At 44.6% G+C, this 20,455-nt stretch overlaps 1 protein-coding gene across 12 annotated transcripts in view; it reads right to left on the bottom strand.

Annotated features, from left to right (window-relative positions):
* Positions 1-2,376: 2,376 nt before the first annotated feature.
* The window catches only part of SULF1 (sulfatase 1), a 169,473-nt gene continuing 151,394 nt past the window's right edge, over positions 2,377-20,455 (bottom strand). For 4 of the 12 annotated variants that reach the window (XM_057307730.1, XM_057307732.1, XM_057307731.1 and 1 more), the window contains 6 exons: positions 17,120-17,262; positions 16,902-17,025; positions 15,040-15,073; positions 13,813-13,878; positions 5,393-5,436; positions 4,659-4,717 (listed from right to left, as the gene is read on the bottom strand). In XM_057307730.1, coding sequence (XP_057163713.1) covers positions 5,394-5,436; positions 13,813-13,878; positions 15,040-15,073; positions 16,902-17,025; positions 17,120-17,262 — 410 coding nt within the window. In that variant the 3' untranslated portion in view covers positions 4,659-4,717; position 5,393. Of the gene's footprint in view, positions 4,718-5,392; positions 5,437-10,696; positions 13,879-15,039; positions 15,074-16,901; positions 17,026-17,119; positions 17,263-20,455 lie in introns of those variants that run through there. The other 8 variants (XM_048212461.2, XM_026495926.4, XM_048212462.2 and 5 more) reach the window with 6 other exon arrangements.

Below are 20,455 nucleotides of genomic sequence, written 5' to 3'. Positions count from 1 at the left end.
TGATGAGATTTTTACCGGTTGAGATGGGGAATTCAGACCCGGGAAGGTGGCGCTAATCCAGGGGAAGCTGGTAGTGACAGCAAGGAGGGGGAGCAGATGGGTTGATGGAAGGCTGGAACTTCTGGTAGGGGGGGTGTTAAAAATCACCGAAGATACCTGAGCAGGAGGCGGAGATCTGAGCCAGGTGATGACAGCTAGCAAGTATGGGATGAGGCGGAGTGGGAGCTGGAGGGGAAGGGGCTTAGGCTGCTATTACAGCTTTCCCAGCAGCTTCTAGAAGCAGTCATGGGGGCTTAAATGAACCAGGGTGGTGGACCACACTGAGGTAGTAATTGCTCTAAGATCTTATGTTTTCTGTTAAGATAAATTTTGAAGATATTTTCCAAATAAATTTTGAAAATATCAAACAATACAATTGGAAAATATCAAGCAGAATTGGATTAATTGGGGGACTTGAGGACCTTCTTATAACTGAGATTATATTAGCTTTAAAGCAAGTTCTGAACAACAGGCATTTAAAAACTTTTTTTTTAGAAGTGCAACATGTTTAAGTACACTTGGCATGGGGTAGGAGTGTTCAGTATTCATTCCTTCTCTCTTAACCGAAAACCCTGCAGATAGGGTTATTTTATTTTATTTTTTAAGGAAGGCTGGGAGGAGCCTCGGGTATTATCTAGTTTGGGTTTGGCGAGTAGGTTTGTGTCTCACACTGTAGCTGGCTGCGCCGAGAAGGGTTCTGAGGGTGCAAGTGCTCTGGCTTCGTGCAGGGGTGTCCTCATGCATTAGCCACATCTCCCCTGAGCACATTTTAGGGAAAGAAAGCACAGATGTGATGTATTTGCCATCCTTGATTCACACCTTTTATTTTACAGTCAAGTCAAATTTTGAATTCATGTCCATTGTTCTTTCTACTACTCTTTCCCACATGGGGTTGCACTATGGCCTCTCCCTTCCCTGATCTAGGGTGGGAGTGTGTGTGTGTGTGTAAATGGAGAAAGTGGGCAGGGGCTGGCCCTGCTTCTGGTAAACCTCTTTCTCTTCTAAATCTGTGGGAAATGGGCAACTGGGGAAGCAGCTGAGCCCTCTGGGCATCAGCTCTTCGGAGATCAAACAAGGTCAGTCAGCTAGCCAAATTCTAAGCACTGTTCAAAATCCCAAAGTCTCTTTCATGCCCTTTGCACATAGTAGGTACTCCATAAATAGTTATTGAGTTGAACTAAAATGGAATTTTCTCCAGGGTAGCAACATTTGGCCTAGTCACATTTTGTAGGAAAGGAGTAAGGAGGGAGGCAAAATGATGTGCCTTTGGTCAACACTATGATCTCAAACTCTTCTGATGAAACTGTGGTGTTGTGGACTGAATTGTGTCCCCTCAAAATTCAGATATTGAAGCCCTAAGCCCCCAGTGTGACTGTATTTGGAGAGAGGGCATTTAAAGAGGTAATTAAGCTTAAATGAGGTCATAAGGGTGGGCCCTAATCTGATATGACTGGAGTCTTTGTAAGAAGAATGCCAGGGCTGCACGTGCACAGAGAAAAGGCATGTGAGGACACACAGAGAAAGTGGCCATCGGAAAGCCAAGAAGAGAGGCCTCAGAAGAAACCAAAGCCTCTTGGTCTTGGGCTTTCAGACTCCAGAACAGTGAGAAAATAAATGTCTGTTGTTTAAGACCCCCAGTCTATGGTATTTTGTGATGGTGGCCCTCGCAAATTAATACAGATGGTTGCCTCCATTACCTCAGAACTGCTTAATACATCTCAAAAAGTCCTTTGCTTTTGTTTCTTCCCCCTTTACTATTAACCTCTGGTCTCTGAACATTTCACAGGTTGCCAGCCCCTCGACCTGCAGAAGAGAAATCTGGAGCAGAAAGAAGTATATGGCATTTGTCAGTTAGGAAAAACTTGAGGGTGGTTGGGTCTTGACCAAAGTCCATGGTCCTGTCCCCAGTGAACTGAAACTCCCTTCAGTGGATCAGTCCTCTTGTTTTGGAAAACTCCATCTGTGCTGTCCAGAGCCAGCTATATAATTTGTTGGTCTGGTGACACGAGGGAAGGTGGGATTGCTTGTTCAAAAATCATTAAAGATGTCAAGATGGGGACAGGAGAGGATTAAGCCAAACGCTGGCTCTGCGTAACTGCCCAGGGGGCGCGGCGGGGAGGCCACTCTTGTGCTGTCTCTGCCAAAGCCTTCCTGAAGCCAGGAGGCAAATCCATGCTGCGGTAGTTAATCTGAGCATGTTCTAGAACACACAGACTTCGGGGCAGGTTTACATATGTAGCTAATGCTTAACTGTGTCCACTGAGATCAGGACTCCATCTTACTTGCAAAGAATGGGTGTCGCACAAAAACGTGGTAAGCTCATTTCTCTGAAACAGGTAGAGTTTAAAGACCTTTTATTTCAAGAAATATTGCTTCTAGACTTTCCGGAAGCCAGAATTGTTCTATAAAAGTATCACAGAATATTACACAAGATTAAAAAACACAGTATGCTTCCTAATAACTTGAAACCCTTTTACAAAGCACATCATTCATGACCATAAATATGTTTTCTTCTGTCATTCAGCTGGTGACACACGCATCTGATAAAGAGCTAGTTAATTTTAACATATGTACAGAGTCTATGATAAAGACTTAAAGTTATCAAAGATTCAACTATAACATATTAAATTTTCTTTAAAAGAGTTGGCCTTAAACACTTAAAGAAAACATAATTAACCTATGCATTTGAATGACCTAAAAATAAAAAGAAAATCACTGTTAAGCTAAAAAAAAAACCTTCTTGGGAAGTTGGCTAGGGTACTGATAACTCTCAGTGAGGTAATCCTTTTGCTGGTATTTAAAAATCTAATACATAAACAAGAATATTTTCAAGAATACAGAATTTCAAAAGCAGTCTTGAATTATGCCTTAAAAAAATCAGAACTTGGTGAAGGCCTTAAAAATAATCATATAACATATGGTGTGTTTAAAATATGAAACATTCATGAGTTTGTTTTATTGAAAAGATTTCTTATATAAATTCAAAACTAAGCATATTTTCTCAACACTTGACCTTATTAGCCAGGTCAAGAAAACAAAGATGAAAAAAAGAAGTCTTCAGTCCTTTTATCCTGTTAATTAATAATAAAAATTCAGCAATCTGAGGGAGAGGATGAGCACTTTGAGGCGAGGCACAGAGAGAGCAGGCAATCTTTGTTTTGTCCATTTATTTATTTTTACTGCCAACATCGTTAGCCATGCCTTTCTGCTAATCAATTTTAGCAAGTCGAGGAAAACACATGCAAGGTTTTCTGGCAGAAGCATACGCTGAACAATATGTCATCCATACTGTGTGTCATTCTTGGGGTCTGCGTCCCGTGGTCACACTGAGAGCAAGCAGTGAGACTATGACAAGCCTATGGGCAGGAAAAAAAAAAAAAAAAAAAGACTAACCAAGCAGACATGGTATCCTGAGCTCAAAGTGCAAAATCATTGAACGGGATGGCACTGAGAAGTTCCAGTGGTTAAAAAAGGAATCAAGACCACATTAGGCAAGCAGTGGGAAGTGTGTTGAAAAACTCATGAAGAACGTCAAGTTTTAGAAATTTTAGAAAGGTACAATTCTAGCCATCTCGATTGGATAATATTTGTATAGGCATATCCCTATCACTTTCAAAAGATAATACTGTTTTAGTCCCCCGCCCAAACAAACAAACCCAAGTCAACCTCTCGTTCTATTCTTGACAAGTCGTGAATTACAACACCGAGTCCCCGCGTGCAAACCGCCCCGCAAGCGCGCTAACTTCTGCACCCGGGTGCCTAGGGTAGCTTAGAATGTTGGCTGTCGCGATCGCCTTTATTAGTTTACTACTACAAAGTTAAAAAAATACTGTGTTTAGGGTAAGGTCACAATTTCAGCTAATCGGAGGAGAGTGGAAAGGCGGCACTGCCTTCTAGGCTCCGCAAGCTCCCCGTCTTGCGGGTCTTCGCCTTGCTCGCCCGCCCGCTCTCGCTGCTGGAGCTGGTGGGCTGCTCCCCGCAGCCGGACTGGGCGGCTGATGAGCGGCATCCGCACCCGCGTGCGCAGGCGGGTGCCGCTGGTCTTCGAAAACGTCTCGTCCCGGACCCGCGCCCCGGGGAGGTGCTCGCGGCTGCCGGCTCCCGGGCAGCATCCGGGGCCCGGGCGGGAGCACTAGCTCCGAGAGGCCATTGCCGCTGAACTCGGTTTCAAGATGATTTCTCTCTTCGGGCTCCCTCCACGTTTCAGTTTCGTGATTTCTCCAGTGTTCAGAATTCAAACGACTCGCTTCTGGAAGGTCGTTATTCCATTCAAGTTTCGTCTCTGGACTGAAGGTGGGTTGGTTCACAGGCAGGGTTCGAAGGTCAGCTGGCAAGGTCAAATGAGGCGCTTCCCCAACCATAGGACTCGGGTCTTCCTCGGCCTCAGCGGAGGCCGTCTCTACGGGCACAGAGAGCTCGGCGGATGCAGCCAGGAACCCGTCACTTCGAGCGGTTGTCGTCTTACTTGTTTTCTTTTGCTCACCGCGGCTGTTCAGCAGCGCAAATACTCTATCTACGTCCTTCAAGTAATGAGTCCAGTCAACCAGACTAAGCGTATAGTTTCGTCTGTACTCATAGACACTTCCGTTCACACTGTATAAATCCTCCAGACCTTGCCAGTTGACATCTGCAGCGGGGCTGGGCGGATTAACCTTCCCATCCATCCCATAACTGTCCTCTGTGAAAAAAGAGACGAAGGTGATCATTAGTGGACAAAGTATTTCCTACTTCTCGGACAAGCGACTTACGATGTTGTTCATAGGGCAAATCAGTCTGAAATACAAGGCTAAAAAGTCTTTCCTTATGGTTTCATGGGAGAATTCTGCCAAGCCTTCAAGGAGAAGAGAATCTGAATGCTAGATAAACTGTTTCAAAGCATAGAAAAATCAAAGAAAATTTCCAAACTCCTTTTGTGAAGCAAATATCACACCGTTAGTTGTGGTAGGGAGAAAGAGGTCCACATCCTAATCCTAGAAACTGTGGCTCTGTTAGCTTCCACGGCACAAGGGACTTTGCAGATGTGATTTAAATTATTTTGATATGGGAAGATTATTCTGAAGTATCCAGATGGGGCCAATGTAATCACAAAGGTCCTTGTTAGGGAAAGGGAGGCAGAGGAGTGAGAAGATGCGAGCTCAGAAGCCTAGGTCGGACATACACGCGTGCATGCGCACACGCACGCACACGCGCACACAGACACATACAGCTTGAGATCTGAAGGTCCGACACTTCCCCCATCCGAAGACGGGGGAAAGGGCTCTGGACAAGGAACACAGGGAGCCTCCAGAAGCTGGAAAAGACAAGGAAAGGGATTCTTTTCTAGAGTTCCCGGAAGGAGCACAGACCCGCTCACCTCATGGTTTTAGCCCAGTAACACCCATTTTGGACTTCTGACCACTAAAAATAAAAGAATAAATTTGTGTTGTTTAAGACAAAGTGGTGATTTGTTACCGCAGCAATAGAGAACTAATACAATACCTAAAAAGGTAACACTAGTATAAAAAAAAAAGAAAGAAAGAAAATTACAGACTGGTATTATTTATTAATACAATACAAAAATCCTAAATAAAATATTATTGAAGAGAATTCAATATTATATTAAGGAAATAACACATGATGACTTAGTGGAATTTATTCCAGGAATGAAAGGTTGGTTCATTCTTAGCAAATCCATTAATATAATATATTACATTGGAAGATCTATAGAATAGAATAGGAATATAATATATCATATTGGAATATGATATATCATAAATATGATATATCATATTGAAAGATTGAAAGAGAAAAATTATTTGAGTATCTCCATAGATGCTGAAAAAAGCCTTTGACAATTTCAACATTCATTAGTAATAAAAACACTAAAAAAAAAAAAAATCAATGCCTAGTTCCTTAACATGATAAAGATGTACACAACTTAGCCCTAAAAACTGCACTCTCAATGGGGAAATCTGAAAAGCAGTTTCACAAAGATCAGGAACAAGGTAACATTGTACTAGAAGTATTAGTTCATTCAATTCGACAAGAGGAATCGACTAGAGCCAACAAATTGGAAAAGAAGCAAAGATATCTCTATTCACGAATGTATGACAAGTATACCTGGAAAACCCAAGAGAATCATGACAAAATTAACTCAAAAATAGGAATATTTTTTAAAGTAGCAGGATATAAAATTAATATACAGAAATCGAAAGCCCTCATCTACACAAATGAGAATCACGAAGAGGTTTTAATGGTGGAGGAAAACCCTATTCACAACAGTAACAGAGTAGATAAAATATTACGAATAAACTTATAAAGGAATGTGCAAAACCTAGAAGAAGATAGTTTAGGAAGCTCCTGAAAGACCTAGAAATTTACTTAACCAGGTGGAAGATAGCCTTTGTTCCTGGATAGAAGACTCAGCATCGTAGAGATACAAGTTCTTCCTGATAATTCTTTCAAAAACCAGATTAAAAAGTGGGCATACGATATAACCAGATAATCTACAAAAGTAAGTAACATGACCTTTAAACTTTCAAAAACATGTTCAACTTTCCTCATAATAAGAGCAATACAAATTCAAACCATACTGAGATACCCTTTTTTTCTCATTCAATTGGAAAAAAATTTAAAAGCTTGACAGCTGTTGAAAGTAGACACTTAATATACTGAGGATGGGAATGCAAAATGGTACAAACCATATGGAAGGAAATTTGGCAGTATCGAATATGTCCATATAGGCATTTACCTTTGACTTAGTAATCCCACAACTAGGAATTTACTCTGAAGATATCCTCAAGAACATGAAACACATTTGCACAAGGCTCCTTACTGCAGCGCAGACTGTAAGTGTACAATGAGAGGAACTGAAATGCTCATGCATAAAAGAGTGGCTGAATGAATGATGGTAGAGCCACAAAGTAGATTACTATGAAGAAGTGAAAAGAGAATGGCAAGATCTCTATGAACTGATGGAGAGGATAGATTTTAAAGTGAAAATAGTATTTTAAGTGAAAAAGAAACCAAGTGCAGTCCTGTATATTTAGTACGCTACCCTCGGTGTAAGACAGTAAGAGAAATCAAACATCACCATCTGCTTACTACTGCAACAAAAACACAGGAAGGTAAAACAGAAACTGAGGAGTCTGGTTACCTACAGCACACGTGTGGGAAGAGGTGGTGGGAAAGATGAACATTTCTCTCCATATGCTTTTGGCAGTTTCGACTTTTGGAACTATGTTAAAGTATTACACACTGAAAAGCAAAATTACACTACCAGTGATAGAAAAAATAGAACCAAAAATGGAATACAGACAGAAATAAACAAATCTTGGTCTATTTCGAATGAGTAACATAACCACAATAAAGGAGGATGTAGCAGGGAGCTAGCCCCAGTAACTTCAAACACAGAGCTATTTTTTTCTCCTTCTAAAGACAGAAAGACCTGAAAAATATACTGAACTCTAGTTAGCAGGTTTGTGTTTACAATTGTAGGATCTAGCAATTCTGAAATTGCTTTCTGTGTGCTGTAGCATTTAAAAGATGAGTTAATCCTTTGAGGAGAGTGGGAACGAGACTTCTCACTGCTGGAAAAGGAAGTTATCATATAGAAACTAGGAAGAATAGAATGAACCTTGAGCTGTTGAGTTAGAATCAGAGGTATCAGTACGAACATATGGCTTTTAATCTATCAAGAGAGCTATGTCCACACATATTTCCACATCTGCAGAAATAGGAATGGCTGTCAGTATCTGTGCGTGTGTATTTTAGTTCTGTCCACCCGAAGGGTCTACATACTTAAGATGCCTCCACGTAATTTTATGCACCTCAAACGCAGATCTTGGGTCCAAATGCCACTCTGCACTTAAAAGGGCCTGGGTTCTTTGGAGAAACGGCCGATTCCAGATGTGGGGGAGTGAAAATATAAGGTGAACCTGGAACATAGTGAGGCCTCAAAGCAATGGAGTGCTCAAAATATGATGAGGACATCCCAAAAGGACATGGAAGACACCTGAAGGGACACCACTGGCCAAAACTGGGATATTTTGATCACGAAAATAAATAATGGTAGCAAAAGAATATCCATGGGATAAAATAGGATCTATGAATCCTTACTGCTAAACATACATACATACATACGAGAAAAGGGCAGTTTTTTCTCTATGGTCGAGTACCACTTAAGAAATGTAGCAAGAATAATGAAGTAGAAAAAATCGTCATTTTTGAAGTCACCAAAATGACTCAGGCAAGAATTATGAATTCCTCAAAAGCTAGCATATGAATTACTAATTAAAAAAGGAAAAACTAATTTTATAGTGGATTAACCTAGCAAACCACACCTGAACCAAGTAATCAAAGGTAAGACCACCAAACAGATGTCACAGAGCTCGTTGTAAGATATCCTGAGGGGCGCCTGGGTGGCTCAGTGGTTTGGGCGTCTGACTCTTGATTTTGGCCCAGGGCATGATCTCAGGGTCAGGATCGCGCCCTGCGTCTGCTTCCATGCTCAGCACAGAGTCTGCTTGAGATTCTCTCTCTCCCTCTGCTCCTTCTCCCACCCGCCTCTCCCTCTCAAATAAATAAATAAATAAATCTAAAAAAAAAAAAAAGATATCCCCAAGTGCACACTTCTACTTTTGTGGTATTCCTGTCAGAAATGCACAATTTTAGTCCAATCACGAGGAAACATCAGAAAAACCCCAATTGAGGGACATTTTACAAAATAACTGTCCTGCACAATTTAGAATGTCATGAATGGCAATGAAAAGTCGAGGAACTATTCCAGATGAAAAGACACTTAAAAGACATGACAATTTACTACAATGTGTGATTCTGGAACCAGAATCCCCAACCAGAAAAACAAAATCCTCCCCAAACCATAAATATGATATTATTGGGACAATTGGCAACAATTGAATATGGACTGTGGATCAGATAATAGACTGTACCAGTGTTAAATTGCCTGATTTTGATAAATGTAGAACAGTTAGATAAGAATGTTTTTGTTTTTGGGAAATACGTACTAACTAATGCTCTTATATAGAAAGATCTATCATGTCTGCAAATTACAAATGATTCAGGGAAAAAAAAAAAGAAGTGTGTGTGTGTATGTGGATAAAGCAAGACAACAAGAGAAAACAATAAAGCAAATGGGGTAAAATTTCTTGGAAGTGTCCTTGCAAGTTTTCTGTAAATGTAACATTGTATCAAAATATTAAGTCAAAATCCTTGTTAGGTATTAGAACTAAATTGTCCACATTTCCATCCTGGTTTCTGCCAGTCCTCATCTCACAAAAGGAGCCCTCTTTCTTGGGCCATTCTGAAGTTCTTTATTCAGGGAGCAAACGTATGAATAGGTTTGTTCTGAAAAGTGGATTTTCGGAGTAAATGCAGATGATTTCAAGGTCCAGGTAATTCTCATCCAATCTGGGAAATACAAAGGTTGTAGAACCCCGAAGAGAAATTCAAAAGCACACGCGGGTCTCCAGCTGAGTCGCATTTCTTTCTGGACAGCACTTATTTACTTTTAAAAACATGACCACACACTTATTGATGCCAGGGTGGCTTGGTCCGTTAAGCTTTAGACTCTGGCTTCAGGTTCAGGTCATGATCTCAGGGTCATGAGATCCAGCCCCGCATCAGGCTCTGTGCTCAGCAGGGAATCTGTTTGAGATTCTCTCTCTCCACCTCCCTCTCCCCCTGTGCTCTCTCTCTCAAAAAAACGAAAAAACAAAACCAAACCTTAAAAACACAACCAGTAATTATGTCCCACTGTATGCATGGGTAGCAGAGATCATGACCAGTAATTATGTCCCCCTGCAGGCATGGGTAGCAGAGATCTCGTATGCGTGGAACTGTAACTCTTCCGGAGCAGTGTTATAATCAACAAGGCCTACTGGTGTCCCACAAAGCAGAAAGAATAGCTTCTACAGGGACTGCCTGATTCCTACCGACTTCTTGAGCCTGCTCTGTTCCTACTCCCCACATGGCCTCTGCCGTAGCCTCGCCAAAACAATGTCGTTTCCTGAAAGTGCCAGGCTCTCTCCCTCCTCACTACTGGTATTTATTGCTAGAATGTGCTTCCCTGCCTCGGCATCTGAGTTCAGGGCTCAGCCTTCAAAATGAAACTTGAGCATTATTCCCTCCATAAAGGCTTTCCTGACCCTCCTCAGCACCACGGTAGCCCCTCCATTACAGCACCCACGTCTAGATGATTCTGGGTACTTGTGCTCAACAGCAAACTCTGACTTTCACCAGGCTAGGTGTCTAGAATTTCAAGGGGCAAGTAAGAGGTCAATCAGAAATTCATAAGCATTGTAATTTTGTGCTTGTTGCTAACTGGAGGGATGTTTTCACTGATACGGCTAGTCCCCTCCCACGTTTCAGTTCTGAGGGCATTCATTAGATTTTCAAAACTGAGAGAGCCTGAGCAGAGTATCTGCACTAACATACCCAATCCTTTCTCCGAAGCCCTTCCCTGTTTTTTTTTGTGTGCTCTTTGAATGTTTTTCTGAAGGCACAGGGTTTCCTATATTTGGGACCAAAGCGTGTGCTTTGTGCATGACATTCATGCTGCTTGAAACACAGCATGTTTTAGATGGAAATGGAATTTGCTTTGGGTTTTGGAATTTCAGAGGCTCTGAATTTGGTGTCCTGCAAAATAACTAAAAGCCAATCAAGCAGAAATCCTTTTTATTTGTTATGCATAGAAGATTTCTAGTGCACTAATTTCACTGATGAATTGCAAGAACACCTGTTTATTTTACAAATACAAGACTATGAACATTCAACTAAGAAGGCAGAATAGAATTATAAATAGTAAGTTATGTCATTTATGTATAGATGAATAACTTTGTATAGTCAATGGCTGATTAAAAGCACATACCTGCTCATTGGGGCACATGCACATAATTTTCCCTCTTTCTTAACACTTCATTATTTTTAAAAACCCTCTAATTCTATTACCCATTAATGTGACGGTAAATGTCCTTCAAAACTCAAGGCTCTTTGATATTTCTCTCACTATTCAACTTTATTATCCAACATTGTTCCTAGACTAATATACATTCAGGGCTTACTTGTGCTAAGCACTTTTCAGATATTGGCTCATGTAATCCTTACGTATTATTATGTATATGTATATACTCACCTTTTTACACATGAGAAAATGAAGTTAAAAGGTTAAATAAATTGTTCGAGAGAATCAGCACAGTATGGAGATTAAAAGCGCATGCTAGCCCCAGACTCCATCATTTATCAGCTATATAATCTTGGGAAAGTTACAAGAAACAAGGCACTGGGAGCAGAATCACTATTGGAAAAGTAAAACAAAATTTTGAACACTCTTTGGGAACTTAGATGAATCCTGACTTCTCCCTGCCCCTGATCCTGACCTGAGTGGCCACTGTTGTGTGAAGAGAAACTTACCCACTGGTTGGCATGGCGTGTCTAGCAGAGCTTTGGCTGGATTTCAGCGCCGGCATCCCACACAGCAGCTCTGCCTCTGACCCATGTCCTAACAACTCTGACCCCCAGTCCTCCACTACCTGAGGAGGCCGGTCCCTTTCACCCCAAGCCCTGACCTTGACCCAACTCTTGGTCAAGCATCTTAAACAGAAAAGTCCAACAGAGCTAGCAAGGCAGCTTACAAATAAAATGGGCTTAGACAGCGATGAGTGTCAACTATTTTTCAAAAGAACTGGAAAGAAATATGCAGAGAAAAATAAATAAAGCGGAGTCGTGAGATGTGACAGAGAGAAGAGAAGCAGGTGGCACTTCATTAAAGCAACACAGAGCAGGGCAGTGCAGGTCGGGTTCTCTCCTTCAAGAAGTCCCCGCACTTCAGAAAAGAGACGGAACTCAGGATTACCAAAGAGTGATGACGGAGATGGCGGTGGAGCTGATGAATCTCTCTTTTTGTGTCTCTATGAGACCTAGGAACCTTCTTTGGCATTACGATGTCGCTATTCCCTTTCAAGTACTGTCTCGTTCATGTTCATGTTTCGCATCCCGTGTACACCTTACTAATAATACGCGTCGTTACTGGGGCTGGATGTGTGCCCGGCTCCGTTCCCAGCTTCTTACTAGCAAGGCAGGACTTGAACCCGAGGCAGCCTGGCTGCCCCATACGAATCAGGCCCCGGCACAGAGCTAGCTCACGACACCCGTCTGCAGGCATGAGCTGTTGTTCTGGGGGGGATGAACCCAAACCCGCAAAAGCAAGGGGCGCAGAAGCGCGGCTGCTGAGGGTGGAGCACAACGTGGCCTGCTGGTCTCCAGGCTGAGGCGCCCCGGGGCCAGGGAGCAGCCCTGCGAGCCTGAGGCCGCCCAGAACCCTCGGTCCGCCCCACGCAGCCCCGGGACACACACCTGCCAGGAGCATTTCCTGGACATCAAAGGGCAGCGGCGTTAGCTTTCCTAAGCAACGGGGAACAGAAACACCCCCTCAACCTGTTGATCCCATTCTATTTTGCAACAGGGCAATGACTGCTTTCAACTGGAGCCAAAAATGATCTCCTGAGTCATGGGGAGACTTTCGGAGCAATGCCCTTACTCTGAACTTGTCCTAACTGGAAAATGACCGGTGAGTCAGCGGAGCCTGGCAGGGGGGCCTCGCCTCAGGCACATGCCACAGCCACCAGTAAATAGAATAAATAACCAAGTTGAACAAGGAACAGACTTGCTTTTCGAAGGCCATTTAAACAGATCTAAAGATTAATTTTTTCAAAATCCACAAAGTTGAAGGCAGTTAAAGCTATTAGCTAGTCAATCTTGTGCAAGGTGAATGTTTCTGAAATACTCTGTTGAATTCTCAAATTTCAAATTCTTCGGGTGTGCTCCTTAACCAGTTTTCTCAAAGTCTTTTATAATGAAATTTTATGATTAAAAGTGCATTTAATTAGTTTTCTAAAAAAAATTAAAAAAAAGTCAGAATCTTCTTGAAGGATGCCAGCTTCTGAAGAAGCCTGTCAGGAGTGCCGTCGCGGGAGGGCCGAGCACCCGCAGACGCCGTCTGGAGACAGGCTCTTCGGCCAGTTCCACGCAGACGGTGGCTGGTCTGGCATCTGTTCCCTTTCAGTCCAACAGGACACCGCGAGCAGGTGAGGGCACGTCGAACGCTGCTTTTGGGTGTCCAGACGGTCCCCAGGTGTGACGGGCAGACGCTCTCTCAGTGGCCCCGTTTCGTGATCTCCTGCCTGCCTCGCGGCTATCCGCTGAAAGCCAGCTTGCCCCCCGCCTTGCGGAAAGGTGGGGCCCCAAAATGCCAGTCATTCTGAGTTCTAGAGTATCCTAGATTCGTCCTTGGTAAGGAATTCTGGGGGGGGGGGGGCTGGGAAGGCAACAGGTAACACTCTGTCACCTGCCACATTCTCAGACAGGCGACCCCATCGACAACAAGTCCCCAAGGCTGTGACCAAGGACCTGACAGGTGATGGATTTAGTGGTGGCGGCAGGGAAGGGAGAGGGAAGAGTCCCGGACATTTGCCATTTAGGACCGAGTGCAGGTCAACACCCCTCATGTGCCAGTTGTCCGGGGACGACTGGGTGGAGAAGAGCTCCTGACTCGGCTCGGCCCGGCGTGTGCTACATAGCCTGCTCAGATCCTTGCACCGCCTTCTGCACAGGCACCAGAAGAAAGCTGACTGCAAAGCCCTTCGCTGTAGAGTTGAGTGCCTCATAAAATAACTAAGTCAGTATTTAGTGTTAGGTCCGTTTCAAGCGTCACACTCGGCAATGTCTTTATGTGGCCCCTGGGAAGCAGGTGCAAGAGCGCCTGCGTGCAGGGATTACCTCGTCAGCCCATATCCCGGGGGAGACCAGCTTAAGAGCGGGTTCTTCTGCTCTGTCCTACGTGTGCTGGGGGTGATGTGGGGTCGGGGCGGGGGCAGAGCCAGGAAGGGAAAGAACACAGGAGAGAAGAGAAAAAGAGAGACACACATGGTTATTAAGGCTCCTCAAAAGCCCAGCTCTCCTTGATCCGTTAGTTGTTCACCTCTCCCCCCCTCCCCCCTCCCCTTGCCTGTTGTTTAGCTGCCCTGGAAAAGGGGGACTCTGAGACCAGAGCTCAGGAGGCTGGAGGGGAGGCGGCGGGGCAGACAGGGTGCCCTGGCATGGCACCAAGGAAGCCCATGTTCCTTTGACGGATTCATCAGCCAGGGTGCCGACACATCGTGCCTCAGTTTCCCCGCTGTAGAGGTGGTGAGGTCAGGCCCCTCCTGCCCCACACGGCCTGTTTCTGACAAACCCACGAGCTCTAGGCTCAGAGTGGGAAATTACCAAGGGCTGACGAGGCCAGGTGTGCGGGTGCCCCTCGAGAACACGATGAGCCCGGAGGGGTGGGGGGGGGTCGGAGGGAAGAAGACGGCGGGGCTGAGGCCCCTTTATGAAGTTTGGGTGTGGGGGGTATCGTCTCTGGGCTACCGCAGAGGCCTCTCTGTCCCTTGTCCTCACTCACCACCACCCTGCAGAGCCTTCTGACTCGTGTCACTGCTGCCGCTCACCACCCAAGCTAATTACGGGCTCTTCACGAGGAAGCGCTTCTGGCTCCTCCACCTTCAGCTTCCGAATGCTCTTGAACTTCCCACCACTCCTTTTGGGGCTTCGACGTTATATTTCATCAACGTCTGGAACTGGCTTCCATGAAGCCTCTCCAGCAAACCAACGTGTAAGCACCACAAAGGAAATCATTCTCCCAACCCCTCCCCAGGGCTCCCAAAGGTCATTCTGGTTTTTTTTCCCCCTTTCACATCATTCCATGCTTTAAAGCATCACCTAATGAGCAAACACACATGGAGTAAATGCTCTGAGAGACATCCTGCGGTGACAGGCAGCTGATTAAAAGCAAAATGACAGATCCGCGCCCAATGACAGAATCTGGTGGAGAACGCTGTTAGCACACGCATGCACCCGCACCACGCTCTGTGCGACACGGTGACAAATGGAAATTAGTTGAAATGGCTGGGTCATGCAATTATTGGGAAATGAAGCTGCGGGGGGAGAATAAAAAAGTGCGAATACCTGTGTAGGTCATAGCTTCCTCCGTCTTTATTTCCTGATATAGGAAAATACAAGAGTAATTTATGTTAGCTTGAGAACTCATAAAACCATTCACTACGCAGTTTTCCATGCACAACATCTAAATCCTAGAAAGAAACAGACTGTGTTAAATACAGACAGTGCTGGAGCCCCACAGAGCTTTCCTAGTAGCCAGGTTCAAAATGAGGATTGAAAGCTATAAATAAAAAGGTTTGAGATAAAGCGCAGAGCAGTTCATATGAAACATGAGTGCAATGGGGAAGGAGGAGAGCCCATTTAACGGCAGGAGGAGAAGTCCTTCCAGTCAGTCTCAGTACAATGTTGGTTATTTTGAGGCAAAACACTTGAAAAAAAAAAATGGGGCCAATGATCATCTCCCTGAGGAATCGTCTAGAAGGTGGGGAGGACAACTGTGGGCGGAACAGCAATCACCGGCTGCCCCTGGTGGGTCATCCCGTCAAGAGACTGTCAGACTTCTCTGGGAGTTACGTGATCACCTGTAAGAGAGCGAGGTCTTTTGGGGGAGAAATGTCTGACTGTGATATTTCTAGTGCTTCTCATAATTTCTAGGCCTTATTGGGCTCCCCCACTCCCTGCCTTTTGGCTAAGATTTGAGGAAAAGCTCAAACAGAGAAGCAGGATATCTGAAAAGATTTGAGCTGAGTTGAGTCGTGACCAAAAGACCTCTCTTGCAAGTCAGGACCGGACTTCTCTGCTGGCCATTCATCTGAGTAAGGTGTTAACTGAGGAGTGTTGGCTGAGAGCTGTGAGGTGACTTCTCTCACAGGGTTTATAATTTCTCATGGGACCTTTGCAGCTCGAAAGCCTCAGGACCCTACAATGGTAGAAATGACGGGTGGCGGACATCGATCCTCTGGGGATGAGCACCCCCCTTCCAGTCACACGAGCCAGGAAGAGGCCTACTTTCAGTGCTGGTGATGCTGGCTCTGCCAGGGACCTAGAGACACTGGCTATTAAGGATGCTGAGAAATCCCAGCTGCACACAAAGGGTTCTTGCAGGGTGCTCCCCACTGCCGGGGGGTCCTGCTCTTTGCCCTTTTGGAGTTGGCAGGCTGTGTGGACGCCCATGCCCTTGCCCTTGCCAGCTCTTTCTCCTTTCTTCTGTGGACCGCTGGAATTTACAGTTCTACTGGAATTATGAGAAAATCCGTATTCTCATCAACTAGGAAAGGGCAGGAACAGACTGAAAAGAACTGTCGCCCTATGAACCAAAGGAGAGATAAGTTAGTTTAACACGGCAGCCCTGGGAGGGAACATCTGGCAGATTCCCTATGGGCCCTCTATCGCTGTTAGAGCCCAAGACACTGCATTACTCAAGTATCTCTAGTTTCAGAGGGGAAATCCTGGGAAAAGAAATTAAATTCCCTGTGTCCCGGGCAGGAATCCCCCTGCGGCAGCTTCCAACTGTGTGATAAGCAGAAACAGGGCATTGCGTGTTTCCGTCCAAATGCACCTAAAAATTTGAGGATATCCTGGTTTACCTAGAGTCTCTATTATGCCTGTTGACAGCAAGAACAAATAAATCCCCTGTGCTTTCATCCCGCCTGCCAGGGGATGCTTCATTCAGGAAGGGTTACTAGTACAACGGACGTGTGGGAGAAACTGGAATGAAACGCTCACCAAATCTTTGGGCGCGTTAGACTTTTCAGTAATGCTCCCAGAGGTAAGCTTAGAGAACACGTGTTTGGAATCGCCTGGAAAATCTCGCCTGTAAGTACACCACACTCTGTACGTCTACGCCTAGAGACGTTTCATAGGTGGAAAACTCGACAACACAAAGAATTTCCCGGGAAATACAGGAAAAACCCCTTCCCCCCCCTTACCAACTTCCAGGCCCTTCGGTCTTGGGTTGCACTGCTTGTACCCTTGACAGCTCCTGAGCTCCATGAGTTGCACGTGCAGCTGATTCAAAATGCCCCGTTCCACCGTGTGCACTGTGTTTGTGAGCTGCGGGCGAAGGGGCCGGGACGAGAGAGGTAAGCTCAGGTTGTGGTTGGTTTATGCTTAACAACATTCATCCCACGAAAGCACATCGACTTACCTGATAAGGATCTGTATTCATATCAAAATACTCCAGAAAGCCAGTGGCGAACTCACAGAAGAGAAAATTATGCGTCTCGTTGACTGTCCGCAAACACCAGTAGGTGTTGTTGTTAGAACTTGTGCAGGCACAGAAAGACCCCACTGCGGGTAAAAAAAAGAACAACAGAATGAAAAGAATGAAAAAAACCAAAAAACGGAGGCAGGCTAGCCATTCTACCATTTCCTTACCTTTCTACTCTAAGGGGCACATTCTCTGTCTTGTAACTACTATATGGTGAAATGTTTAAAAATTTATATTTCTCCCCTCTCTAAACAATTTGCTGTGGGAACAGGTGGAAAATGGGAAAACCAGTGGCAATCTACGAACGGGAACGCAGGCCGGAGGCCAAGGTGAAGTTTGAGGCACATTAGTTTGCCCCTCACCGTCAGGCCGTGGTGTCTGAAATAGGGCAAGTGACTGGAGAACGGGAAGAAAATGATCAGAACTTGTATTTCTGGTTATTTTTACCTTTTCTTAAAAAAAGGAAAAAAAAAATAGTTACCTAATAGAGTTGGACCTGGTGCCCTTGCTTGCTCTCTGTGTCATGGCCGCACCTCACAGATGGTGAGCAGAAAGAGGGCATTATTTGTGATTACGTAGACAAAGCTTTTTTTTTTTTTTAAAGATTTGTTTGTTTGAGAGAGAGAGTGGGTGGGTGCGCATGCATGGGGGGGAGGGGCAGAGGGAGAGAGAATCTCAAGCAGACTCCTAGCTGAGTGCAGACCCTGACGCGGGGCTCAATTTCACAACCCTGAGATCACGACCTGAGCCGAAACCAAGACTAGGACGCTTAACTGCACCACCCAGGCACCCCAACAATGTTTTAACATCAAATGGGACATGACCGTGAACATGGTTTGTACCATGCAGAGGTTCACTGGTTAACGGGTGGAAAGTATATAAAACAGATGTCAAATTAAAACAAAACTACCCAGGCTTCGTATAGAAAGGCAGTTTCCAAATTTGCTGACCTTTCCTGCAATGATAATTGAATTTTAAAAATGTGCTGTCTAGCAAATATTTTTAAGACAATTGGGATAGGTACACTTAATGAGCATTCAATGTCCATTATGTAATTTGCATGTATTAACTCATTTAATCCTTAAGAGAACCTTAGGAGACGGGGATTACGTTATTCGATTTTACAGATGGGAAAACTGAGGCACAGAGAAGTTAAGTAATTTATCCAAGGTCACACAGCTGACAAGTGGCAGCATTAGGGGTTTGGCTAGAGGGTGTACTCTTTTTTTTTTTTTTTTTTAAGATTTTATTTACTTATTTGAGAGAGAAAATGAGTGAGAGAGAGAGAGAACATAAGCGGGGAAGAGCAGAGGGAGAGGGAGAGGGGGACGCAGACTTCCCGCCTGAACAGGGAACCTGACGTGGGACTCGATCCTACCTGAGCTGAACGTAGATTCTTAACCAACTGAGCCACCCAGGTGCCCCTAGAGGGTATGCTCTTAACCACTCCATGTTACTTAACCCCCTACCCAGTATTAAACACATTGTCCGCTTAAGCTGAAAAAGATGTTTTAAACAATGAATGAGACATGACTTTTTTTCAAAGATTATTTCAACAGACTGTTTAGAGCATAAAACAATTCACAGCATAACTGAGCAGAAGGCACGGAGAATTCTAGAGACTGCCCCCATCTCCATAGATGCCCAACCTTCCCCACTACCAACGTCCCCCACGACAGTGGCACATCTGAGACAGCTGATGATCCTACATTGACACATCGTCACCCGACGTCCAGAGCCTACATTAGGGTTGACTCTTGGCACTGTGTGTTGTACGGGCTTTGACAAGCGTATAATGACATGCATCCACCAGTATGGCATCATACAAAGTAGTTTCACTGCCCTAAAGATCCGCATTGCTCCATCTATTCATCCTTGCCCTGCAGAAACGATTTTTCAGACTGCTGTGTCTCCTGTGCCCCAGCCCAGAACTTGGGGAGAACGGATGCCCGCAACTGGAATGACCCTCAGAGAGCCTCACGCCCCAGTTTAGAGAATGAGATTAAAAGTTAAACGCTATGAGGGTGCCTGGGTGGCTCAGTTGGTTAAGTGTCTGCCTTCAGCTCAGGTCATGATCCTGGGGTCCTGGGATTGAGCCCCACATCGGGCTCCCTGCTCAGCGGGAAGCCTGCTTCTCCCTCTCCTCCCTGCTTGTGCTCTATCGCTATCTCTGTCTGTCTGTCTCTCTCAAATAAATGAAATCTTAAAAAAAAAAAGTTAAATGCTATGCGTTTAAGAGTTCACTTGGTTTCCATGTGGCTGGGAATGAAGATGCAAACTTGGACACTGAAATTAAAAAGCATCCAAGTGGAAAGATAAAACAAAGATCCTCAGAGATAGGCCCGAAACCCTCAAGAATGGTCTGGGTTCCTGGAGTCTCCAAATCCCACTTTGAGAAACACTGACCCAGGTGGTCCCTTGGGATCTTTTCAATGAGAAGATCTGCAGTTTTAGCTACTCCCTGGGATGTAAGCCTTCAATCAGATGATGAGCCACAAAAATTTAGGGCACTATTTCTAGATGGCCTCGGTGAATACTGTGCATTGGCCATGAAAGCACATGTAGGTATGAATTTTAAAAGCGTACAATCACTGGGGTGCCTGGGTGGCTCAGTCAGTGAAGTGTCTAGCTCTTGATTTCAGCTCAGGTCATGATCTCAGGGTCATGAGATCAAGCCCCGCACTGGGCTCTGCAGTGTAGAGCCTGTTTAAGATTCTCTCTCTCCCTCTCTCCTCCTCCTCCCCATGGCGCACGTGCTCTCTCTCCAAAAAAAACCAACAACGAAAACCCCCGCACAATTGTTACTATTCTGTACCCTCAGCAATTCCATGTAAAACTGTCTATTTTGTAAGGTCCCTATTCTTCCGTGAGCACGGTGCTAGAGACCAAAGGGACTGAGAATTAGAATACAGCCCCTGCATCGAAGGGGTTTTCACTTCCTTTCATTATACTTAGAGCATGACATGAAGTAAAGTAGAAACAAAATCTATTTGAGCCAAGATTGTTCTTCCATTTATTTAGCTATTTAGTTAGAGATATAACTAAATCCAGTCTTACTGGGTAGGAACTCTGCCAGGAGCTGGGCAGTATGTGAAATAACACCATCAGGAAAAACACCCAGGGCGACCTTGGCATTTTCAAATAAAATACGAAAACAAATTTCCAAAGAAAATGGTAACTTTTGACAAAACCATTCTAGTCGCCAGTAGAGAAAATAACATGATGCCCTCCTCTTGAATCACTCTCGATCCCTGGTTTCAGGCTGCTGGAGCC

This window comes from Ursus arctos, unplaced genomic scaffold (genome assembly GCF_023065955.2).
Source record: "Ursus arctos isolate Adak ecotype North America unplaced genomic scaffold, UrsArc2.0 scaffold_6, whole genome shotgun sequence".
Classification (NCBI taxonomy): Eukaryota; Metazoa; Chordata; class Mammalia; order Carnivora; family Ursidae; genus Ursus; species Ursus arctos.
This window is presented reverse-complemented; position numbering and strand designations above follow the sequence as displayed.